Source organism: Peromyscus leucopus, chromosome 4 (genome assembly GCF_004664715.2).
Source record: "Peromyscus leucopus breed LL Stock chromosome 4, UCI_PerLeu_2.1, whole genome shotgun sequence".
Classification (NCBI taxonomy): Eukaryota; Metazoa; Chordata; class Mammalia; order Rodentia; family Cricetidae; genus Peromyscus; species Peromyscus leucopus.
In genome coordinates this window covers 150,340,131-150,365,648 of record NC_051066.1, presented here as the reverse complement: position 1 = coordinate 150,365,648, position 25,518 = coordinate 150,340,131, and the positions used below count along the sequence as shown (strand labels likewise).

The 25,518-nt window shown below is 46.4% G+C and overlaps 1 protein-coding gene across 3 annotated transcripts in view; it reads right to left on the bottom strand.

Annotated features, from left to right (window-relative positions):
• Arfgef2 (ADP ribosylation factor guanine nucleotide exchange factor 2) overlaps positions 1 to 25,518 on the bottom strand; it is an 81,994-nt gene that overhangs the window by 4,021 nt on the left and 52,455 nt on the right. For all 3 annotated transcript variants that reach the window (XM_028868549.2, XM_028868547.2, XM_028868550.2), the window contains 18 exons: positions 25,205 to 25,363; positions 23,639 to 23,786; positions 22,421 to 22,520; positions 22,232 to 22,272; positions 21,962 to 22,131; positions 20,259 to 20,410; positions 19,345 to 19,517; positions 18,297 to 18,457; positions 15,210 to 15,340; positions 14,901 to 15,030; positions 14,226 to 14,361; positions 12,852 to 12,990; positions 12,695 to 12,749; positions 10,409 to 10,523; positions 6,752 to 6,882; positions 3,587 to 3,755; positions 2,111 to 2,249; positions 155 to 272 (listed from right to left, as the gene is read on the bottom strand). In XM_028868549.2, coding sequence (XP_028724382.1) covers positions 155 to 272; positions 2,111 to 2,249; positions 3,587 to 3,755; positions 6,752 to 6,882; positions 10,409 to 10,523; positions 12,695 to 12,749; positions 12,852 to 12,990; positions 14,226 to 14,361; positions 14,901 to 15,030; positions 15,210 to 15,340; positions 18,297 to 18,457; positions 19,345 to 19,517; positions 20,259 to 20,410; positions 21,962 to 22,131; positions 22,232 to 22,272; positions 22,421 to 22,520; positions 23,639 to 23,786; positions 25,205 to 25,363 — 2,367 coding nt within the window. The remainder of the gene's footprint in view (positions 1 to 154; positions 273 to 2,110; positions 2,250 to 3,586; positions 3,756 to 6,751; positions 6,883 to 10,408; positions 10,524 to 12,694; positions 12,750 to 12,851; positions 12,991 to 14,225; positions 14,362 to 14,900; positions 15,031 to 15,209; positions 15,341 to 18,296; positions 18,458 to 19,344; positions 19,518 to 20,258; positions 20,411 to 21,961; positions 22,132 to 22,231; positions 22,273 to 22,420; positions 22,521 to 23,638; positions 23,787 to 25,204; positions 25,364 to 25,518) is intronic.

Sequence of the window (25,518 nt, the reverse complement as noted above, 5' to 3'; positions counted from 1 at the left end):
TTCATCCCTTCCCAGCTGGAGTTCTTGGGAAAAGCCCTTTTATCTGGAGGTACCTACCTACTTTCCTAATGAACTGTCTCCAACAGTCATCTCCACTGGAGGAAAAGCACCTACCCTGACCAGAGCCTGCCGGAGACATTAGAATTCACTGTACCTTTTCGTCATTTATTTTGAGGGTTTTGGTTAGAAGTAACAGCAGGAGGTTTGTCCATGCTTCCCGATGGCTTTCCGAGTTCACAGTGGTGAAATAGGCAAGTGCTTCGCTGCAAACCCTATAATGAAGAGACAGGCATGTCAAGACAGTAGCTGGCACTTCACATCCTTCAATGCCCTACTGAACACCTATACTGGCTGTGCCAGCCTGGACAAACCACCAGGTCCTCATTTCTTTTGTCATATGACAGCATGGCTCTGGCAATGACCAGTGTGAAGCTTGGTCAGTCTGTAGCACATGAAGCACAAGAGTACTTCTTTACTGTTATTAACTGTCTCTCCCTCCTCACCCTGTAACTACTGAAACTGCCCCAGACTTAAATGTTATACGGCAACCCTGACAGATGCTAGGAGCCTATGCTTTAGGCTTGATTTAAGAAATGACCTGGGCCGGGCGGTGGTGGCGCAGGCCTTAATCCCAGCACTCAGGAGGCAGAGCCAGGCAGATCTCTGTGAGTTCGAGTGTGGCCAGCCTGGTCTACAGAGTGAGATCCAGGACAGGCACCAAAACTACACAGAGAAACCCTGTCTCAAAAAACCAAAAAAAAAAAAAAAAAAAAAAAAAAAAGACCTGGGTACGGAGAGAGTGAGGCAGGAAATTATGGGTCCAAGACCAGCCTTAGGTGGTATATAGGGAGACTCTGTCCCAAGGAAGGGTGGGGAAGAACCATTGTATCTCCTGTAACTAAGTAAATTCTCCTTTCAGTCAAGATTTATCAGTGCTGGTTGTGGTGGCACACACTTGCAATCCCAACACTTAGGAGGCAGAGGCAGGAGACTAGGAGTTCAAGGTCATCCTTGGCTACATGTCAGTTTGAGGCAGCCTGGGCTACGTGAGATCCTATCTCAAAAGACCAAACAAGTCTATTATAATATTCTCACTGTCAGACAACTGTAAAGGGCATAAAATTATTATAATAAAAAAGGAGAAAAGAATTCCATCATTTTAAAGGACACAAGACAATATTTTATAGCCAATTTCCCCCCTTCCTCTCGTGTGTGTGTGTGTGTGTGTGTGTGTGTGTGCGCGCGCACGCGCGCACACGCGCGGATGTTCATGCAGTGCTAGGAAATGACCCTATGGTGTCATGCATGGTGGCAAGGACTCCACCACTGCACTATGCACTCCTCCCCTCCTCCCCAAATGGCCATCTGGAATACACTAAATCAATATATTGAAAATTGATACACCAGCTTGACAGTTAAGATCCACAGAACGATGTTCCTGTGGGCTGCTCCCAGCTGTGTTGCAGACTGCCGCCTTACTGCAGGGGGTCAATGCTGGGCTACTTACTACATATTTCAGAAGAGTAGAAGGAGGCTTGGGGAGCTGGGGTGCAGCTCAGTGGTAGAGCATGTACTTAGCCTGTGCAAGGCCAAATTCACACCCCAGGATCAAAGAGAAACACAAAACATGAGGCTCACCAGCCTTTTGTTGATGCCCAGGAAGTGGGTAGAAACTGGCCTAGTATCTTCCTGGAAAGAAGGAGCGACAGGATGCTAGGGCTGACGGCAACTCCTTGGACTTCCTCCCAGGAGGGACAGTAACCTACTCACCCTGGATGCCAGCCAGAGCCAGGACTTCCCTCAGTCTTAGCACTCAGAATTCTGTCAGAGCACTTTTTACAGCTCCAGGGAGGGTCGGAATGAAAAGGAATAGCCCTGCCTACTCTGCTTAGGATTTCAGGACCTGAAACAGACGAGGCAGCAGAAGGAAGCCAGGCATGGAGTGTTGCTGAGTAGGTGTATCTCTAACCCTGGCTGGCCTGCAACTCAAAGATCCACTTACTTCTGCCTCCCAAGTCCAGGGCAAAAAGTGCATGCCACCACACCTGGCTCTCCTATTCTTTTCAATTCACAGAATTATGATGGGAAATTAATGGGAAAACAATCTTACGTTAAAAGTCGCTGCTGTATTTCGCCCCAGGAATCCCTGCGGTCCTCATCGACATACATTCTAAAGAGGATCCTCAAACAACAGGCCAGGCTGCTGGTTTCTTGTTTGAGAAGATTGGGTTTGGACTTGCCCTTGAAGCCTAGAGATAAGGCAATCAGGTCAACAGTGCACGTTACCAGCCTGGACGGCACTGAGCTGCCACGGAGATAGTCCTCTAGTCACACCAAGAAAACGGGAGGCGGATGGTGGTGGTCCTGGCTCTCCAGGTGACCCGTGCAGACGCAGTGCTTCTTCCATTTAGTCTCATCTCAGTCCACGGCTCTTCAGAATTCTAGGGCTCAGGCTGGCAGGAGGGCCCAGCGGGTAAAGGGACTTACTCTGTAAGCCTGGAGACCTGAGCTGACGCCGCAAATTTGTTTCCTGACCCACATAACACACATGCACCACAGTAACTTTCTTTTCAAGACCACAATAATTTTTAAATTTTAAGAAAGAACTCCCATTGGGTGGCGGTGGCACACGCCTTTAATCCCAGCACTCGGGAGGTAAAGGTAGGCGGATCTCTGTGAGTTCGAGGCCAACCTGGTCTACAGAGCAAGTTCCAGGACAGGCGCAAAGCTACACAGAGAAACCCTGTCTTGAAAAACAAAAAGCAAAAACCAAAAAGAAACAAACAAACAAAAAAAAAATAGAGAGAGAAATTCCCTTTAATCCCAGTACTCAAGGCAGAGGCGAACAGGTCTCTAAGGTTCCACATAGTGTGAGTTCCAGGATACCCAGGGCTATACAGAGAAACCCTGCATCATTAAACCAAAAAGAAAACCAAAAACCGAACACCAAAACAAAAAAACCCATACAAAATAAACAAACAAAGAACTCAGAGTCAGGCATAATGGCACACACCCGTAATATCAGTAATTAGGAGGCTGAGACAGGGGGACTAGCATGCGTTTCAGACTAGCCTGAGCTACTAGCAAGTTCTAGGTTAGCCAGGACTGATAGCAAAAACAATTTTGTTTCAACAAAACAAGGTATCTGGGGAGAGGGTTAAGGGATGTTAACAAAAGTTTATAGTGTGTTTCTGCAAAGTTTTAAATTTTAAGACTCCAACACACTCTACCCTTGGAGGAAATATATATATCTCACATAAAATATCATAAAAATATATCACATAGGTTGGTGAGATGGCTCAGTGGTTAAGAGCACTGGCTGCTCTTCCAGAGGACTCAGCTTCAGTACCCAGCACCACATGGAGGCTCACAACTGTCTGTAACTTCATTCTGAGGGGATGCAGTGCCCTCTTCTGACCTTGGACACCAGGCATGGGTACACTGACATATATCCAGGCAAAACACTCACACACAAAAACAAACAAAAAATAAATTAAAAATATTAAAATACCAGAGCTCTCCAAAGGCTTGGCCTTTCAGGATGGTGGCTGGTGGAGCCTGTCACAAGCCTGTCTGTGTGCCTTACCTGCTCTCCAGAGGACAGTTCGCTGCTCATAGTTGGAGTTGAAGGCCTTGGAGAACGAATGGGACTCTTGCAGGCAGTCCAACAGCTTGAAGAGGTGCTGGGAAGACATGAACTTGTACATGCCCTGATTCTCCGTCTCGATGTGGATATCTGCATCTAGGGTGTCTTGCTGGAGGGGAGAGACAAGATGGCTGAGTAAAGAGCTTAGCGGGGAATGAGGCAATGTGATGGCAAACAGACAGGACAGTTCAACCTCCTAGAACCATCCTTGGAGTGTTCCCACTCAGAGTCTGTCTCTGGCTACATCCTGAGTGGTTGTGTGGCGGTGGTGGTGGCGGCGGCGGCGGCGGCGGCAGGCTTGGGGGCTCAAGTTTCTACATTGTCAGAACTATCTGCTGCATAAGCAGGGGGTGTGCTTTCAGCACCGCACTACAGCCCTGTGTTTTTCTCTTTTCAAATGTGATCAGTGTGACAGACGCCAGAGTCCCAAGTATAACAAAGCCAGGGAGAGAAGCGCTAAACCCATGGTTCTCTGAGCTCAGTCAGATGATCAGATGATCACTCAAGCCCCGTGATAGCCTTCAGTCCCAAAGGAAAGACTGTGTACAGTGCTCCAAACTGTTAGTGCATGTGCAGCCTAAACCTGACACGTTTGGAAATTTTATATTTCTGGAAATTTCTAGGAACTGGCCATCCTCCTCATAAGAGGCTGAGGAGGGAAAATCATAAAACTTTCTGAGTTGGTCTAAACAAAACTCTGGAGTAGTCTTTATCAAAATCCCAGCTGACACAGATGGGCTGTGTCACACACACACCTGTTATCCCAGCTGAGACAGAATGATCAGGACTAGCCTGAGCTACATAGTGCGATCCAGGCCAGTCTGAGCTGTACTGCGAGGCCCTAATTTAAAAAGCTGATTCCAAACTCCTGATTGGCAGAGAAATCTTGAAAACATACAAAATTGGAGGGCTGACATTTCCAGCTTCCAAAACACACTAAAAAACTGCAGTAATTTGGTTAGTGTGATGCTGGTATATAGGTAGATACCAATGAATTAAACAGCATGGAGACACAAGAAATAGCCCTTATATTATTGGTAAAGTGACTTCTGACACAAGGGCCTGGAAAATTCACTGGGGAAAGAAAAGACTGCCATAAAATAGTGCTGAGGACGTGTGACCATCACACACAGAGACAAAAACTGGGTTCCCACCTTAGACAGCAAACAAGAAGGGAGTAAAACACGTTTGAAGATCTAAGAGTAAACCTTATGTGAAGCGTTCTTTTCTTTTGAGACAGGGTCTCTTACATAGCCCTGGCTGTCCTGGAACTCACTTTGTAGACCAGGCCAGCCTTAAGTTCACACAGATCCACCTGCCTCTGCCTCCAGAGCACTGGGATTAGAGGTGTGCACCATCACACCCGGTTACTTATATAACCCTCTTAAAACAGCTGGAAAGAGGGTTCAGCAGTGAAAGAGCACTGGCTGATTGCCAGCACTCACATGGCAGCTCACACCCGGCTGTAACTCCAGTTCCAGGGGATCTGACAACCTCTTCTGGCCTCCTTGGGCAGCAGGCACTTTGTGCACAAATACACATGCAGACAAAACACTCATAACCATCAAATTAAAAACAAAACAAAACTCACAAAAACTCTTCAAACATAGTTCTATAGCTAAGTATGGTGGCGTGTGCCTATAACCCTAGCACTGGGGATGTAAAGGCAGGGGGCTGGGAACACAGGCCAGCCTGGGCTAGGAAGCAAGTTCAATGCTAGTCTTGGGAGACATGAGAGCCTATCTCAAAAAAAACAAACAAGCCAGGTGGTGATGGCGCACTCCTTTGATCCATCACTCAGGAGGCAGAGGCAAGTGAATTTCTGTGACAGAGCAAGTTCTAGGACAGCCAAGGCTACACAGAGAAATTCTGTCTTGGAAAAAACAAAACAAATAACCAAAAAACCAAAACCAAAAGCTGAAAACACATGTAGAAAGGGGGAGGAGTTTTTGGTCATATCTGATAGGGAATAAGCATGTGTCATATACATATAACTTATGAGTTTAACAGTAATTTTAAAGTGAAGTGCTCACCAAATTAGATGGTAAAACTCTATTGTTAAAGACACCACGGGGGGGGGGGCAGGGGGATTGAGACATTTTTCTTTTTAAATGAGTAAGAGGACTGCTGTGCAGTGGCCTGCTTTAGCTTCTGGAGTGTTGGGATTACAGACAAGCACTTCCACACCCAGTATTAGTCAGAATGGCCAGAGGAGCAACTGTGCTGGGAAACGGCCACAGCAGAATGTTATCTGGCCATATGTAAAAGAAATACTGCTATATTACAGGAATACTGTAATACACATGAACTCAAAACATTCTGCTAAATTAAAGAATCACACCCCAAAGTTCACACTCTCTGTACTCTCTTTGTATGAGATGCTCTGAACAGGCAAATCCAGAGACAGAAAGTCAATGAATAACTTGCAGAGTCAGGAAGGCAGGATGATGGGGATTGCTGATGACCACGGTACTGTTTTCACAGGGCTCAAAACATTATCAAATGACAGTGTCTCCATGCCTTTGTAAAAACAAAGGACTGAACTGCTTACTTAAAAAAAAAAAAAATGAAAAGGACAGATTGAGCATGCACATTGTTCCTTTCACGTTTTATTGTTGTTTGTTTTTAGTACCCTGGCTTGCTTTTCTTTGTGATTTTTGAGACAAGGTCTCATGCAGTTCAGGCTATCCTCAAACTCACTGTGTAGCCCAGGCAGGCCTTGAACTCATGACAATTCTCTGGCCTTAGCCTATTGAGTGCTGGGATCTCAGGCATATGTCATCACACAGCTTCCTCGGTTATTGATGTCCCTGAGATAACTTTCCCTAGCACCAAGGGAGGGGTGGCATCTGAGCAGTGCTACGCTGGTAAGCCAGCTCGCAGGAGAATAAAGACCTTTGACTTTCAGTGCTCTCCTGTCTGTGGTATATGTTGTTTCATCGTGTTCAATTGCCAGTGACCAGCACAATGTTTCTAAATGTGAGGTTGAACAGAGATGTACATGATGGGCTGGGGACTGCCCATCTGTGCTGGCTCCAACATGCTGCTGCTACTCACAGCCTCCTGTGAACAAGAGTGCCCCAGCCCAGGCCCTGGGGTGGTTACCTGGGCAGCAACCATGTGCTCCGCATCCTCCTTTTTGCTGGTCGCAGGGTAGAAGACGATGTTGTCAATGGTCTGTATCAGCTCCAGCTGAACCACACACTTGATGAGGAGGCTGGCCAACAGTTTCTGATCTACATTAGATGATAAAGATTAACCCTGACAATGATCAGCACTCTTCACTGAGCTCCTCCTGTGTGCCCAGAACACTTCTTGGTGCTGTGGCATGTCAACAAATGAAAACCCTGTCCCCCACTCCCCCAGTACTGGAGATAATAGCTGGAACCTAATTGATATTGATTGATTGATATTTGCTGGCATGACAGGGTAGAGAGAGGAACCATCAGGGTTGGGTTGCTAGTTTAAGCAAAATGCCAAGAAATATCTCTCCAAAAATGTGGTTATGAAACAATAAGAGAAGAAAAAAAGGAAAGAGGTAAAGGAGGGAAACTCAAGAAAATTGGAAAGGAAAGAAAAGAAATTGAGCAAAGATTTGAAGTTGAGAGAATTGATTGTGCGGATCCTGTGACCTCCAACAAGTCTCATGGTCAGCCACAGCTCTCCTACATCACAGCTGTGGACTGCACCCTCATGGCAGGTGGGCAGGCTGCCGATGCTAGTGAGCCTCTGTTCTGTGAGCAGGCACAGTTCAGTTTACGAGATCGGGGGAGCTCCTCTAAGTCTGCAATTTCTGGGCCACTTCTCTTCCATCTTGGAAGTGGTGTGGCTTTCTGCATCTCCTACTTCTCATGTCTTGAGGGCACTTGCACCCACGAGGTTCTAGATGTGATCCCCACTCCTGGGCTGGGGTGTGAGGAGGTGCTCTTTTACTCTGTGGAGTGGTGAACCTTTGACTGGTCACAGTTCTTTATTCTGACTCTGTTCATATCTACAAGTTCATATCTGCCACTGAGACCGACTCCATCCACCCTGTGTCTCCAGATCTATGGCTCCCATCTCACAGTGTTGTCCAGTTCATGGTCCACTGTGGTAAAATGATTCTCTCTCAGTGCATGAGAGACCAGAGTGCTGGAAAGTTCATATAGCTGCGGTGAGAGAAGGACGGAAACACCTGTCTTTTTAAACGTGGTGTAAAAGTCTGCAACCATGTACCAATCCTCTATGCAGAATGTTCCAACTTTCAAGGGGCTAAGTTCAGGGGTAGAATGTCTCCCTAGCATGTGAAATCCTGGGTTAAATTTCTAGAAACACCTAAAATAGCTTTTTGTCGTCGTTGTTGTTGCTTTTTTGTTTTTTAATGTATATGAATGTTTTGCCCATGTGCATTCCTGGTACCCAAGGAGGCCAGAAGAGAGCATCAGATCCCCTGGAGCTGGAGTTACAGAAGGTTATGAACCTCCATGTAGAACTGGAACCAAATTCAGGTCCTCTATAAGAACAGTCAGTGCTCTTAAATGCTTAGCCATCTCTCCAGCCCCCTAATTGAACTTTAATTTTAAGAAATACAAAGTCAGCTAGGTGTGCTGGCATACAACTTTAATTCCAGCACTCAGGAGGCAGAGGCAGGCGGAGCTCTAAAAGCAAGCTTCAGAGAACTTGTCTCAAGCAAACAAAAAATATAGTGAAGTTGTAGCTGGTGTCGATAAAAAACCAAACTATATAGCCAGGTATGATGACCATATCCTGGAGGCTGAAGCAGGAGTCTCGAGGATTCCAAGTTTTAGACCAGCTGGACTAAAGTTAGATAGTGGGTCACAATACAAACACACACGGAATTGTGCAAACATTTTGGGCTCAGAAGGGAGGTTAAGCTGGAAAAGCAGGAGAAAGAATTTAACTGCTGCCTGGAGGCGTAGCAGAGGCTCTGGTCCCAAATACAGACGTCTTGTTGCCGAGAATCTCCTAGTGAGAGGAGTTTACACTTGACCCCGTCCACCTAGTGAGCTGCTCTAGAGGGGATGACAAATCAGACTCCTCTCCCCTGGCTGTGAGCAGTTACCAAAGGACAGGACCTCAGTTCCAGGGGCCTTCTGAGTGGATTGCAAGGTGACTTTTATCCTTTCAGAAGATAACGGGGTCACATACTGTCTTGTCCTGCTGTGCTGCTTCAGAAGTTCAGTCAGCGTTTACTTCAGAGTCTGACGTGTGGAGGAGGGGGTGGGACTGCTCTGGAGACAAGTGATGGGGACACCACTTCAGAAGGAACAGCACACTTTGAAGTGCCAAAGCATGTCTGGCCCTGTCTACTACATCCTGTCATTCAGATGCAAAGCAGCATTCTTCAAAGGCGAGCAGAAGGACCGATGAATTCACACACCGAAAAGGACAGTGCCTGGCACATAAACAGGGTCCTATGGTGCAGGCCTGGATGGCCTGGAACTATCTATGTAGATCAGGATAGGAGCTTCAAACCCAGAGATCCACCTGCTAGGATTAAAGGCATGTGTTACCATGCCCAACACCACATTTCAGTTTTTTGTTTTTTGTTTTTTTTTTTATAAGATTTATTTATTTTATGTGTGGGTGTTATGTCTACAAGTAATTCTACACACCAGAAGAGGGAATTGGATCCCATAGGACTACAGTTATAGATAGTTGTGAGCCACCATGTGGGTTCTGGGAACAGAAACCACATCCTCTGCAAGAATAGCCAGTGCTCACTGAGCCATCTCTCCAGCCCACATTCCAGTTTTTCTTTTTTTTTTAAACTTATTTTTATGTGCATTGGTATTTTGCCTGCATGTATGTCTGTATGAGGGTATCAGATCTTGGAGTTACAGACAGTTGTTAGCTGCCATGTGGGTGCTGGGAACTGAACCCGGGTCCTCTGGAAGAGCAGTTAGTGTGCTCTTAACCGCTGAGCCATCTCTCCAGCTCCACACTCCAGTTCTTAAAGCTACTTTTCAAAATAAAAGAGTAAAACACTACATGAACAACACTAAGAGACAAACCAGAGAAGTAACTGGAATTGATTTGCAGAACACCCACAGCCCCGGAGCCCCGGGTGGGTGTGACAGACACAGGGCAGGCTCTCACAGACATGGAAAAAGGCTCCAGTCAACCATAATTAAGCAGAAAATAATTCCAGAGACATCGAATTTTATTGAGGTATTCCCAAAGATCATGCAACCAGGAGCAAACTTAACAGATGGCAATCTGGAAACATCCATCAAAACACCAAATGCTCTTCTTACCCTCTAACCCCACTGCTAGTTAGTTTCTAGGAATTTTCTAAATATGTCATGCAGAACAGTACACAAGGGTAACAGTCACAAATGAAGTAATAATAAAACAATAAGTATCCATTATTAAGATCCACTTCAACAAAGATGCATCTATATATTAGGGTAACAGACACCAGTATGAAAGAATATGAAAACTGTGTACTGATAGTGAATGAGGCATTAAGTGCAAAGGGAGTACCGCACACACTGTCCTGTAACTGGTAAGGAGGAGAGGAGGGCACATGTGTGCAGGTACATGTGTGAATGTATATGTGCATGTATTTGCAGGCATATGGATAAAATGACTTGAGAGAGGCTTGATCGAGCCTGGCAACACCGTGGCACAGGAGAGAGGAGGAGCAGGGGAGCAGTATCCTGTTGGCACGTCTGTGCTTTCCAAATATCCGAGTTACATAAATGTGTTGTCCAGTTAAAATGAATACATGGAAACACACCCAGAACAAAAAGGTCTTACTTGCATATGGCGCGCCCTTCCAGCTGTCGTCCGTGGGGTTGGAGAACTGGCTCTGTCCTCTCTCAGAGGCATTCCTGTCTATGCTACTTAAAGACTGGCGGTCCAGGTCCACATCCTGATGTAAACCAGAAAAATAAAAGACAATGTTTGCTTGTCTTTGGTGTCCAGCCCAGACGTGACTCTTAACACCAATGGTTCACACTAAATTTAGTTAAAATCTCACACTCTCCTGTTTAAAGTCAAGACATTTCTCTACACATTATGATGATGAGTGTGACAGATTTTTAATTAGGTCAAGTTCGAAAATAAACCAGCAATCTTGTAACTACTGAGAGTAAGATGAATATTTAAAGACAGAATTAAAAAATGAGAGGCCAATAAGATGGCCCAGCAGGTAAAAATGCTTGTTGCTGAACCTCACGACCCAACCCAAGACCCATGTGATAGAAGCAAAGGACTGACTCCTGCAAGGTTTCTTTTTCACCTCCACACGTGTGCCACAGCAGACAAGTGTCCCCCCCCACACACACACATAGAAGGAGGGGAAGCAGAATTCAAAAAGAAGAGAATGCTTATATTTATTTTAGGTTTTTGGAGACAAGGTCCCTTTATGAAGCCCTGGTCTACTATACAGCCCTGGAGCTCACTATATAGACCAGGCTGGGTTTGAACTCACAGAGATCCAGCTGCCTCTGCCTCCTGAATGCTGGGATTAAAGGCGAGCACCACCATACCAGCAAACCCAGAAAATGTTTAAATACTATGCTTTACTTTAAACTGAATAAACTCGGTGAGACAGCTCAGCAGGTAAAAGCACTTGCCACTATGTCTAATGTTCAATCCCTGGAGTCCACATGGTGAAGCTGAGAAGCACTCCTCTAAGTAGTCTTTTGACCTACACACACACACACACACACACACACACACACACACACACACACACACACACACACAATTTAAAAAAAGGATCCAAAAATAAAAATTGAGTAAATTTTGACTTCATCCATCTTCATGTTTAAGGCCCAAATCCTTTAAAAATCTAATGTTCTTAGTGTTATATGGGAATGCAAATGAATAATTCTCAAATTCACATATCTTCCTGAAGTAGTAAAACAAAGAATTTTGTTTGTTTGTTTGTTTGTTTGTTTTTGTTTTTTTGAAACAGGGTTTCGGGGTTGGGGATTTAGCTCAGTAGTAAAGCACTTGGCTCAAGGCCCTGGGTTCAGTCCTCAGTTCTGGAAAAAAAAAAAAAAAAAGAAACAAACAAACAAAAAGAAACAGGGTTTCTCTGTGTAGCCCTGGCTAAGTAAACAATGAGTTGTTCAAGGAACTCAGCAGAGAGCTGGTCCCAGAAGGAACAAACTTTCAGTAATTCTAAGAAGACCATTCTCAAAAAGACACAGAAACATGCTCACAAGGCTTTGTGCCCATCTATCTTCATTTCACCTGAGTGCAAGTCCATGGCATGTGCAGACACCAAGGACAAGAAATGTACATGATGACTTTCATTGCAGAAGGAGACTTGTTTAAGAAAATACTTTCCTGTACTTTATAGGAAACGATAAAGGCCTAGTTAATTCTTGGGGGGTGAGGCAGAGTGGCACACTATGTATTCCCTGGCTGGTCTGGAAGTCAGAGAGACCTGCCTGCTTCTGCCTTGAGCACAGGGATCAAAGGTGTACACTATCACACCAGGCTGGTATGTTAACAGTAGATATTGTGAACTTTTTCACTCCCATAAGAAAACTACAAACTATATAGGCTGACTGATGTTGTATGATATTTTCTGTTATGACAAAGTTTGCCTGGAGAGATTTGATCCCAGCACATGGAAGGCTCCATGCCTTTAATCTCAGCACTAGGGAGGTGGAGACAGGAATATAAGGCAAGTAGAGACAGGATCTCTAGAGCCCATTCAGTCTGAGGATTCATAGAGAAAGGATCCCTCATTCGGTCTGAGATTTCGTAGAGGTAAGAAGTCTCTCTAGTGGCTGGCTGCTCTGCTGCTCTGATTTCCAGGCAAACTTTGTCAGAACACAAACAAAATATCATATAACAGACTGGTGTTTTAAATTATATTTTACTTGCTTATTTTATGTGTTGGGATGGGATAGGAAGGGGTCGTGTGTGCCATGGTGTGCCTGTGGGGGTCAGAGGACCATGTGGGTCTAGGGCACTGAACTCAGGCCATTAGTCTTGGCAGCAAGGGCCTTATCCATTGAGTCACCTTGTTAGCCTAGGCTGACTAATCTTACTAAGATATGAGGAGAGAATAAAGGAGCCTACCAAATGTTTATCTGATGACTCTTCTTCCATTCCCGCAGGTCTCCATGTCAGCAAACTTAAGGGAGCAGGAAACAAGGCAAAGATCAGTATAAGTTGCACCCAGGAGTCTGGTGATGTTCCCTGAACACACGAACACATTAACTGCCTTAGCACTTACACATGTGGAATGGTGGTCTTGAAAATGTCCAACATGCAATTGCAGGTTTCGTCCCACACAGCAGGGCTGAACTTCTCTCCATTGGATATGACGAGGTTCTCTAAGCAATTAGTGCCTGATCGCGCCAACTGCTCATTATCTGCAAATCCAACAGCATCTGCCATTAAACTTCAACTGCTGTCCTGACCAAACCAAATGGGATCCAGGTCTGATGGATCCATGGTCTTTATTTGATATTGTGAGGTGAGGATTGTAGCTGGAGGTCTGTAGGCTTTGATGAAACCAGGCTATAGAGAGTCATATGTTGCAGCTGAAGTCACAATTTGTGAAGAGACACAAATTGGGGCTGGAGAGACAGCTCAGAGGTTAAGAGCACTGGCTGCTTTTCCAGAGGATCTGGGTTCAGTTCCCAGCACCCACATGGTCACTCACAACTACTGTAACTCCTACCCAGGGGATTCCTCTTCTGGCCTTCATGGACATTCGGCACACACATGGTGCACAGACAGATATGCAGGTAGAACACCCATGCACATAAAATTTAAAAAATTTAAAAATGCATATTTTTAAAGAAACACAGTGATTCAGTCAGTTTTGCTAGTAGGGGTGGAGAAAGATCAGAGTTTTGTTACTTTAATTAACTGGCTCACAAACAGGAAATGGCTGAAGATACAGAAAAATCATGTTTCTGGTTTAATCACTAACATTTCCAATTTTTGCCATCAAAATAATATAGCTGTTTGCTGCTTACTTAAAAATGGAGTCACTTTTCAAAAATCTTAACTGAATTTAACTTTGCCCTGGCCAAAATGGGATCCAGGTCTGACTGATACATGGTCTTTACTGATATACACAAACATGAACACGTAACTACTCAAACAAAAGGATGTCCACTGATGAAGCTGTTGATCTTGACTCCAAAAGTACTTTTTAAAAAAGATTTTTTATTTATTTGTTATGTATACAGTGTTCTGCCTACATGCATGCTTGCAGGTCAGAAGAGGCCACCAGATCTCATTATGGACGGTTGTGAGCCACCATGTGGTTGCTGGGAATTGAACTCAGGACCTCTGGAAGAAGAGCCAGTGCTCTTAACCACTGAGCTATCTCTCCAGCCCCCAAAAGTACTTTTAAAAATACTGTACTATAAAAAATTACAATCATATAAAACTTGAAAGTACAAAAGTACATCTCATCTTTTAAAACAAAAACAATAAAATCCTTTAAAAATATGCTTTATAAACCAACCTGGGAAGAGACTAGTGGATTAAATTGCACATAGTATCCCTTGGCATTACATCTCTGCTTTCAGACAGAAAATTAATTTTCACTGGACTCTGTGAGAGGAACGTTACCCCCTGACTTAATGAATACCTTGTTTCACGCACCACTGCAGCTGTGCAAACACATCAGAGAGAAGCACTTCATTCAAAGCCTCGTAGAACTGGGTGAACACGTCACAAATAGCATACAGTGCATGATTGCAGGTGGTCGTCATCCACTCTGATTTCTGGGGGAAAAAAGAAAAAGACGGATCTTCACAACCAACCTCTCTGCAGTGAGATGGCTATTCTTCTAGCTAGAACATCGTTTAGCAGTAAGTATCAACATCTTAAAACCGTCTACACATTCACCCACTCAGAACTACCTACAGAAACAGTCAGATGTGTAAGCAAATGTTTACCGAGGAAGATGGTGATTATCATGACATTCACCCTCTGAAAACAGCATGATCTGGGGAGTGCTTGTCTGGCCCACGTCGTCCCCACCTGTCACTTCACTGGGTTCTTAGGGCCCAGGTGATAGGACAGGAGCCTGCAGTGCTGGCAGGCACAGTGTCCAGGACTAGGTGGGCAAACCACGAGTTACTCCTCTCCTTTTCCCTGGAAAGGGATGCCCCAGGACTAGCTGACACTGGCCTAGAAGGGACAGTCTACCTGTCCACTTGTGTTTTCAAAGCCCTGTTATTTGGCCACACAATCCCAGTAAGGCCAGCAGGCTTCGGGCCCCATCACACCCACTCGTAGTAATGCTGTAGTTATCACCCACCTCTGACTGCTGCTCAGGGAGTTTCATGTTGTCAAAGATTCGAAACACGATTCTGAAAAGGTCCTGCCACCAGTGCTTTGCAAAGGTGTGGCCATAGCTCTTCATGATCTCAAACATGACGGTGAGTCCTCTGGGGGAAAAGCAAGGAGAGCAGGCAGGGAAGAAAACACCAAGACCAAGATGTAGGAGGGAAGGAAGCGGGGGGGGGGGGGGGGGGGGGGGGGGGGGGGGGGGGGGGAGGGGGGGGGACACGACACGACACGGGACAAGAAGCTGGCTAATTTTAGTGATGCCCCGGGGATCCGTTACCTTGTGCGCACATCTAACTTGCATCTGTTAATGATGCAGGAGAGCTCAAACAGGATGGGAAACCAGCCTCTGACCCAGACTCTGTCACCAGGAGCCACATTCATGTCATCGCTTGTGTATTCTTGCAGTACCTGCAATGAAAACCCGTTCTTAGATGTAGCCTAAGCAAGCAGTAGGGATCAGAAAGGCAACCACACAAACACTGAGGCTCCAGACAACCTCTGTTCCTCAAATTCTCTCTTCAGCAGCATAGAAGGGGAGAGACCAGAGCCTGAGACACTGACCTGCCCACCTGAGTAAGGAAGCTCACCAGAGCTCTGGGGCAGAGTGTTACATTAAGAACTGTGCTAAAGACCAAAGGCTGCTAACCAAGTGCCCAGAATCCCGTGTCCAGAACAGTACTGCAAGACACAGTGCTCACCAGCTGCAGCTGCTGGTTACTCAGGGCTTGCTATGTGTCCTTTACTGATGAGCTGCCGGGCACAGGCACTGACACCCAAGCGGCTGCTGCACAGGGTCAGGGAGCCAGGGCCTTGCAGGCTTTTCCACTGGTGCAAAGCTGCGCTGCAACAGGGTCTGCAAGCACTCCTGCAGTGGGGCTGGAGCTGTCTTATCAACGCTGATTACGGAACAGGAGGCGATTGCTCTCTGCACTTCAGTGAAGGATGTAAGGACTCATCCGACCCGACCTTCCTTTGGGAGCAGGTGTGTACGTGGTGCAAGTGGAACCCAGAGCCTTGTGCACGCTAAGCACACACTCTACACCAAGTTCCATTCCCAACCCTCACTGGGGGCTCTAAGCTGTGCTTTCTCAGGTGTGTCAGTTTTTAAAATGAGAAAGTTGACTTGAGCAATGAGTGAACACACAGAAAATGCCCAGACCATGCCTGGCAGATCTAAGTGACCAGGGAACACTGGGTCTCGATGTCACCGCATCACAAGGAGCTGTTACAGGGCCAGCTACCTCACCAGACAGACTTCTCTCAAGACTGTGAAGAATACTTAAGGTTTATATAGATCATTGTAGCTAACTGGGCATGTTTCCCTCATTTTAATGCTTTGAAACTGTTTCTTAAAGTTGTTTACAAGTCTCCTGCAGAAAGATGAAACATATCAGAAAACCCAGACACCTTCAGAAGCAAATGAAAGGTGGCTATTATTGGAGAGGGTGGTGGTAAGGATGGGCCCTGTGCATGCAAAACTCTGCCACTAACTTCCATCCCCAGTCTACAGACACAATGTGGAACTGTGATTTCCCAAGTGTGTCATAGTGGCCAAAATGTCAATTCTTAAAAGGGAGACTTGTTTTCTTTCTTGTTTTTGAGAAAAGGTCTATGTAGCCCTGGCTGTCCTGGAACTCACTATGTAGACCAGACTGGCCTTGAACTCACAGAGATCCACTTGCTTCTGCCTCCTGCATGCTGGGATTAAAGGCACATGTCACCACTCTTGGACTTCTTGTTTTCTGAAAGCTCAATTTTTAAATTTTATTTATTTATTTGTTTTGTTTTTTGAATAGGGTTTCTCTGTGTAGCCTTGGCTGTCCTGGAACTCTCTCTGTAGACCAGGCTGGCCTCGAACTCAGATTCATCTGCCTCTGCCTCCCAAGTGCTGGGATTAAAGGTTTGCGCCACCACTGCCTGGAAAAGATCTATTTTTTAACACTAAGTGTATTTATGTGGGAGTGTGCACATGAGCATGGGCTTGCAGAGGCCAGAAGGTGTCTGGCCCCTAGAGCTGGAGTTGCAGGCAGTTGTGGGCTGTACTGTGTGGGTCCTGCAACCATACTCTGGTCCTCTGAAGGGCAGGCAAATGCTCTCACCACTACGACATCTCCTCAAACCAACTGTTTTCTTTCATAAGAAACATCTAGCTTCTTGACCTTTCTGCCTAAACACGATAGCTAGCATACTGTTACCTTCTAGGAAGGTAGTCTGTGGAAGAAAGCTCAGTATGAACAACTGCTAAGTATAATGTGAGTACCTGGAATCCCAGCACTCAGCAGGCCAAGGCAGGAGGACTGCCTTAAGTTCAAGGCCAGCCTGGGCGACATAGTAAGTTCCACATAAGCTCGGGGTACACAGCAAGATACTGTTTCAAAAGACAGAAAAATTTGCTTATCTAGCTTATGTCTATAAGCATAAAGCTTAGAAAGCAGAGGCAGGAGGATTATCATAAGTACAAGGCCTGACTGAGCTGCATAGTGAGATGTTGTCTTTCTTTTTTTAATAAATTATCTATTTTTACTTTATGTGCATTGGTGTTTTGCCTCCCTGTATGTCTGTATGAGGGTGTCAGATCCCCTGAAACTGGAGTTACAGATAGTTGTGAGCTGCCTTGTGGGTGATGGGAATTGAACCTGGGTCCTCTGGAAGAGCAGCAGTGCTCCTGACTGCTGAGCCATCTCTCCAGCCCTGTCTTTAAAATGCCAAAAAGCAGCCAGGCGGTGGTGGCGGCGGCGCATGCCTTTAATCCCAGCACTCGAGAGGCAGAGGCAGGTGGAGCTCTGTGAGTTCAAGGCCAGCCTGGGCTACAGATTGAGTTCCAGGACAGGCGCAAAGCTACACAGAGAAACCCTGTCTCGAAAAACCCAAAAATAAATAAATAAATAGATAGATAGATAGATAAATAAATAAATAAATAAATAAATAAATAAATAAATAAATAGAAAAAATGCCAAAGAGGGGGTAGAGACTGGCAAGAGGGCTCAGTGTTAAAGCACCAGTGAATAAGTCTGACAGCTATCATTGTTTAAAAAAAAAAAAAAAAAACCCTTCACTATGAATAAAACAAATGCCAATATGCTCATGTATACACAATAAGGAAAAGTAACACTATGGCAGCAGTCTGAAATGGACACACATTTCTCTTCTTTTTTTCCTTCAAGACAAGGTTTGTCCTGGAACTCACTCTGTGACCAGGCTGGCCTTGAACTCAAGAGATCCACCTGCCTCTGCCTCCTGAGTGCTGGGAGTAGTGGCGTGGGCCACTATGTCAAGCCTTGGACACACTTTTCTAACACACTGGTGGGAACAGCTTTGTCAGCAGCAAGGGTCCTGCCCACAGAAACAAGGATGGGAGACACACCCGAGGCCTCTCTGAGACATATTTCCCACAGAAGCGGATGAGCCGGATGGCCTCCATGCTGGTGTCAGGGAAAGCGGCATTGCAGGCAAACTCCGACAAGCACTTCACAGCGTCCTGGAAGGAGTCGATGGCTGCAGGGAAGTGGTGCTGGAAAATGGTTGCTGGGGAGACATAAGGCAGCAGGGTTTGGAAATGGAGATCAGAGACAACTGCTTTCATGAAGCAGGGCCTCTGGAGAAGGCTTTTCATAGCTGCTCTACTTTTTCTGGGCCTCAATTTCTTTGACAAAATGGAGGAAACAAAGGTTACTCATTGTGGTTCTGTTTACAATGTCCACAGCACAAACATGAAACATCTGCTCCCACAGGAAAGAAGAGCTTCCTGTGAACCTGTCATGTTCTCGTCAACCAGTGACCCTGAGCCTTGTTTTGGCTGTGTTCTTGATGCCTTGTGTAGCAGGTACTGTTAAAGCATCAACACGAAACCAACAACCCACAGTACCGCGACTCCTGCCTACAGCAAGCTTGTCTTTCTGTACAGGACAGACACATCACTGCACACTCAGGACTCAGCACCACGCTCTAGGCCATTTTCAAAGTGAAATCACCAACAGAAAGCATGAAAAGGTGAAAATTGGCACTTGGCAGACTGCAGAAAGGACCTCCACTTGTCATGATGAGAGTTCTACCTTGTTCTAGCTCAGCTCAGAGAGTGTCTTGGGTGACTTGGATTTTCTGCTGCTCCCCATACCCATGTGTTAGGAAAAAACCACAAAAGAAGTGAGGGAATGGCCGGGGGGTTAGGTCTACACTCTAGTGAGCCAGCAGCTTCAGACATGGGACTTGCAAGGATTGAGAACTGGCTGTATCTCCTTCACTGGGCTGCTGTGAAGATGAAAACATGCTTCTAACCCTGCCCAGCATGTTTATCCCAACACAGCAGAACTAGACCAAGGAAGCCCCTATAACAGTAAGATGGACAGCTAAGAAGGGGTCACCGGCTAGACTTCAAGAAGGATGGCCAGAGGGGAGGGAACTGAGACACTTACAGACGATGTGGCCTGTGGTTTGGAAGGCCAGTTCCACAATGTTCCCATCGTGGTCAGAGGCTGCCTGGTGGAACACAGCAAAGATGTTCTTCCAGCCCGAGCGGATGTTGGCTGCCTGGGAGCTCACCATCTGGGCGATGCAGCGGATCACCATGTCCCGGATGGTCGGGGACCTGGGCAAGAGGTGGAGGATGGGAAGACAGACACATGCTGCCCTTTCCAGTAGCACATTAGAAAATCATGTTTTAGAGCACATAGTAATGCATATTCGTTCAGGCTCAGCTTCTCCTCCTACCCCACTGTGGAATCAGAGTGATCATCCTGCAATCACAAAACCATAAGGTCAAGAAGAAAGTGCTACTCGAGTGTCCAGCAGAAGCAAGGAATGGAACCAGAGGTGGGACTGCCTATCTCTGACATTGTTCACTGACAACGCACAGCCTGCGGGAAGAGGCAGGCTGCATAGGCCTGTGTTCACTGACCACATGGCAGCCATTCAGAGAAGGCAGAGAGAAAGCCCAAAGAGTAACGACGCAGCCTGCAGCAAAGAAGGGCTGATGCCTTCCTAGCCAATTTCAAAACAGAAAACAGAACTCCTGGGTTTTGTCACATAAAATCTTCAAAATCGTATTGGAGATGTATACATGTACACACACAAATGCGCATGTACACACGCCAGTGTGTATATGTGGGAGGATGCATGCTGGGGATTGAAACAGGACTGCAGACATTCTAAGCAGAGACTAAACTAATCCCAAGCCCTTGGACTATGTGTTGATTAAAGGAGTTTTTACCAGTTGTTCAACCTACCACCACGAAGAGAGGAAGAAATCCATCATGTGGTTAGTGGTGGGAGAGACTTTCAGACAGCAACAGGGAACGTGATCAAGGGTCTTCACAATAATGTGCATTACCTATTTTTCTTCATAATGTGCTCAAATGGCCTCAGAAAATCCTTCTGAAATCGGAAGTTGGCTAACTCTCCCTTCTCCAGAAACTTCATGGAGAGTTGCCGCAGTGAATCAACAGCAAAGATGGCCACATCTTCATTGGGGTTACAGCCAACCTAGTGGAACAGGAAGTGAGAAGCAGGTTCAGTGGAACAGTTGTGGATGTGGGGCTCTACATCACAGGCAGGCAGCCTAGCTGCAGACACTCTGGGAGGCACATCCTGAGACCCAAGAGGCTACTTCTTGGCTGACACCTATTAAATGTCGAGTGTCCCAATGAAAGACCAGCAAGCCTCCAGCCTCTTTCCTGGGCTGGGATTACAGGTGTGCACAGCATTCTGGCATGTGATTCTTCTTTCTTCCCTTTTAAGTATTCATTGATTCTGGCATGTATATAGTATATGTACACATGTGTGTAGGGTCGTGTGTAGTGCGTATGGTGAGATGCTGATACTGGGTGTCTTTCTCTATTGTTTTCTACCTTACTGTGTGAGAAAGGTTGCTCCCCAATCCTGAGCCCACCAATTGGCTAGAACAGCTGGCCAGTGAGCTCTAAGAGCTTGTCTCTGCCACACCGTGGGGTTACAGATGCGTACTGCCTAGTCCAGCTTTTATGTGTGCTGCTTAAATTGCTAAATGGACACAATATATCACCACATATGTGGGTTCTAGGGATCAAACTCAGATGTTCATGCTTGCAGAGCAGGACTTTGGAGACGGAGTCACACCCCCAGCCCTCTGAATAGAGTGCAATGTTGAGTGGAGACATGAAGCCAAGCCTGACTTACTCCAGCAGCTGTCTGTTTTAGAGGGGTTGTTTGTTCTGGATGTCTTTGGCTTGTCTCTGACTTACAAACAAATGAGTTTTCCAACAAGGTTTCCAACAAGGAGTGGCAATGGGGCCTTTGTATAAGACATCCTGACCCTGAACAGTGTTCGACCACGGCTCTACTACAGGCCAGTAGGAGGGGACTGCAGGATTTCCCATGCCTCCAAGCACCAGAAGGTGTGTCCAGCTAGTATAATGACATTTGTGGTGTTGGCCTGTCCTGAATGTGGGGTTATTTTTAAAACACAGTGGTAATAATATGCACAGGTTGTCTGCACATGGTGGTGCATGCCTTTAATTCCAGCACTTGGGAGGCAGAGGTGGGCAGATCTCTGTGAGTTGAAGGCCAACCTGGGCTACATAGTGAATTCGAAGACATTCAGAGCTACACAGTGAGACTCTGTCTCAAAAGCTCTTAAAAAAGAAAAGAAAGAAAGGGTCACGTCCAGGCTGGCCTAGAACTTGCTATATAGCCAAGGAGGACCATCAGCCCCATGCTGGATTACAGGCATGCACTACTGTGTGCTATTTGTGCAATGCTGGGGACTGAACCCAGGGCTCTATGCACGGTGGGCAAGCACTCTACCACCTGAGCTACAGTCCCCCGTGGGTACGGGACAGGAAAGTATTTCCATACTATCGGGCTTTTAATTCATTCTACACGACTCCTCTCCAAAAGTAAGTGCATTACCCCTATCAAGCTGTCCTTGATTTCATAGGGAAAAATGAACTGATGGCAAGCCTCCCAACCGGGGCCGACCCTTCCCATTCCTTCCTTTTGGAACAGTGCCTGCTTTTTGTCAGCTGCTGCTAAGCCAGCTGTCGATGGAGCAGTTACCTTGTTGAAGTGTTCTCCAATGACATGCCATATCCGAGACCACTGCAGCCGGATCCGGCTCATGTTGTAGTAAGATATCTCCACAATCTTCTGCAGGCTGAACATCCGGGGATGGTGGGGGGAAGCCAGCTCATCCATGGACACAGCACACAGCCAGCGGACAAAGTCAACTGCAGGACGGGGACAGCAACATATGGGAAGCCTGGTTAGTGACATTCACACAATCACAACAGGAGGCACATACGGTTCTCACAAAAGTCAGATACATACCTATTGCATTTCCATCCAGTCTGGTAGAGCCGGTAAAAATTCTAGGGAGGAAATTGAAATGTCTCAAGTACTCAAAAAGGAAGAGAGAAAACATTAACAGTTAAACAGGTTAGAAGTCACCACACCCAGAAGCTAATAAATGATGCCAGGTGTAGGTGGTGGAGTGTCAATGGAGAACAAAATCATTACCTGTCCACTGCAACAACCACGCTCTGTGAGCTGGTTTCACCAACAGACTCCTGGAAGCTGGCCATCTGTCTTTTATCTACGCCACCACTCACCAAATTACCTAAAACACAATGCACAAAATCAGCAGGGCTCCAAACACAGCCCAGTATTTAGAACAAAGTACTCAGGCTGAGCACAGTGGTGCACACCTGTATTCTTAGCTCTCAGGTGGCAGAGGCATAAGGATCAGAAGTTCAAGGCCAGCCTCTGCTACATAGTAAGTTTGAGGCTAGCATGGAACACAGGAAACTGCCTCAAAAAAGCAAAGCATACAAACAACAGGAAACACCCTTTGCCTCAAGCAAATACAAAGGACATAAATCAGAACAGGAATGCAAGTGAAACAAAACTAAGAACAGACAGCTCCACTGCTGACAGAGTGACATTTGGGTTGAAATGCATCCTTGCTACAGGTTTTTACTCGTAGATGTCTCCCAGCACTTAGGAAAACAAGCAGGTGGACAGCCAAGGGCTCTTCTGCTGCACACTGGTGGGCTGTTCAGGGTTTCACTGCAGTCATCCTCCAGAGCAAACCAGAAGCAGGTGCTGTCACGGCCCATCCCCAGAGCTTGAACTGGACTGGCTGCACTGTGCCACTCCAGGGTATTTGGACCCAGCAGCCTCGGTTACCTCCCTGCCATGTGTCACTTTCCCTGTGCTTTAGTTTTCTCAGTTATACACAAGGGCAGGTAGCAGCCCTCACATCACTGGATCATTATGAGGATCAAATGAGCTAAAACATATAAACTGGGTTCTCAGAATGTGGCCTGGCACATCTGCTTGCCATATGGACTAATGTAATCATTACATAGCTGACCAGAGGCTGTCAACCCACAGCAGAGATGGGAACAACCGTTTACTCTAAGAACACGGAAGAAATATAGTCAGGGTCTAGCCTCTCCAAAGTAGAGACACAGACAGAACAGTGAAGCCCCTACTGCAGGGGGCCCCAGCATGGCCCCAGGTGGAGAAGGAACAGGAAAGCACCCTGCTTTGCTGGTAAACCAGATGCTTTACTCAACTCAGTCACAAGGCAGTGAAGCAGCCTGCCCATGGAATTCATACTCATGGCTTCAGCTGCATAGGAAGAGTGGATACAGGACAATCCTAATGTGACAGGAAGAGCTTCATCACTGTTAACTTGTCATTTGTGCTGGCCAGCTGGGCCTGGTATCTTACCGAGGCCAAGACCCAGGAATTCTTCTCCTGCCAATGTGTGGCCCTTCAGGCTCCCTTCTCTTTCCCGCCCGGAGCCAGACAGGTAGCGAGTCTTCACCCCAGTTCCTATCAGCTGAGCGAGCTCCAGCTGGCTGATGCATTTCAAGATCTAAGAAGGGGTGAGAAATGAAGCCTTGCTTTACAGCCAGAAAGAGGATACCTCAGTTCACTCAGTCTCTGTTTGCTGGAACATGCAGTTTTTCACACTAATAAAACCTAGGCCCTTCAGATGGCTTCTCAAGGTTAGAATGGCTGGCTAGGCAGTAGTCAGAGTTCTGTCTACACAACCATGATTGTGGGCTTTAAAAACATACTGCTATACACCATTGTTTCCTAATATTAAAAAGCAAACAGACAGGCTGGGCAGGGTGGCGCATGCCCTTAATCCCAGCACTTGGGAGGCAGAGGCAAGTAGATCTCAGTGAGTTTGAGGCTAGCCTGGTCTACAAAGCCAGGACAGCCAGGCTGTGACACAGAGAAACCCTGTCTCAAACCCCACCACCCCCAAAACAGTGCAAACAAACAATCGGCAGTGGTGGCTCAGGCCTTTAATCCCAGCACTCGGGAGGCAGAGGCAGAGGCAGAGGCAGATAGATCTCTGTGAGTTCAAGACCGGCCTGGTTTACAGAACAAGTTCCAGGACAGCCAGGGCTCCACAGGAAAACCTTGTCTCAAAAAAAAAAAAAAAAAAAAAAAAAAAAAAGGCAAACAATCAACAGAAGAATTGGTACAGTGAGGTTACACACATGCTCAGAAATACATCTGTATGTGTGTATGTGTAAACCATGGCTGAAAGCAGGGCTCTATTTCCTATGAAACTCAACCCATGTGGTCGGGTCTAGCTCCTGCTCCCCACCCTGTCCACTCTTTTCCTCAGACACTGCACAGAGCCTCCCTGGCTTCTACACTGTTCCTTTATCTTGCCATCTCAGTCTTGTCCTGGGGTCTTTGCAATTCTGTTCTTCATGTCTTGAATAATACTTCTCCCAGCTCATTCCTTCAGCTATGACCAGATGTGTGCCTTCTACCAAGAAAACTTCCTTAAAACTCTCCTGATCACACTCTCCTACCACCCCAAGTTGCACTCATTGCTGTCTGTCATTATGCCATGTGTTTACCGACTGTTCTCTGCCGTTAGTATCAAGAGGACATGAGCCGGGTGGTGGTGGTGGTGGTGGTGGTGGTGGTGGTGGTGGTGGTGGTGGTAGTGGTAGCACACACCTTTAATTCCAGCACTCGGGAGGCAGAGCCAGGTGGATCTCTGTGAGTTCGAGGCCAGCCTGGGCTACAGAGTGAGATCCAGGACAGGCTCCAAAGCTACACAGAGAAACCCTGTCTCGAAAAACCAAAACACCAAAAAAAACAAACAAACAAACAAAAAAAAGAGGACATGAACTCTGTCTTCATGGGCAACTTTCAGACTCATGAGGTAAAGGAAGGCTTAACTTTACCAACAACAGAACTGAGCAGATGAGAAAAAGAATTAAGAAGCCAAGAGTCATCCTGAGAAAAAGCAGGGATGCATACCTCATGCCAAGAGTTGCCAAGGTAGTTGCCATCAGTGTGAGCCACGGTGATAAGTGTCTTTATGGTGTCGATGTTCTTTTGCTTCATTTCTGTGATGCTGGAGCTGGCTGTCAGCAGGGAGAATCGAGCAAGGGCCTGAACATAGGCATCTCGTTCCAGCTGGAAGAAAAGCCCAAGAGAGCACTGTGACTTCACCCACAGTGTAGCCACTCACATAGCAGGCTGGCACAGCGAACTTCTCTGCTACTTCCCAATGCACACAGCAGGCTTTGGGCTCGCCAGCCCTCCAGCCATGCCATACTGGCATGCTTACA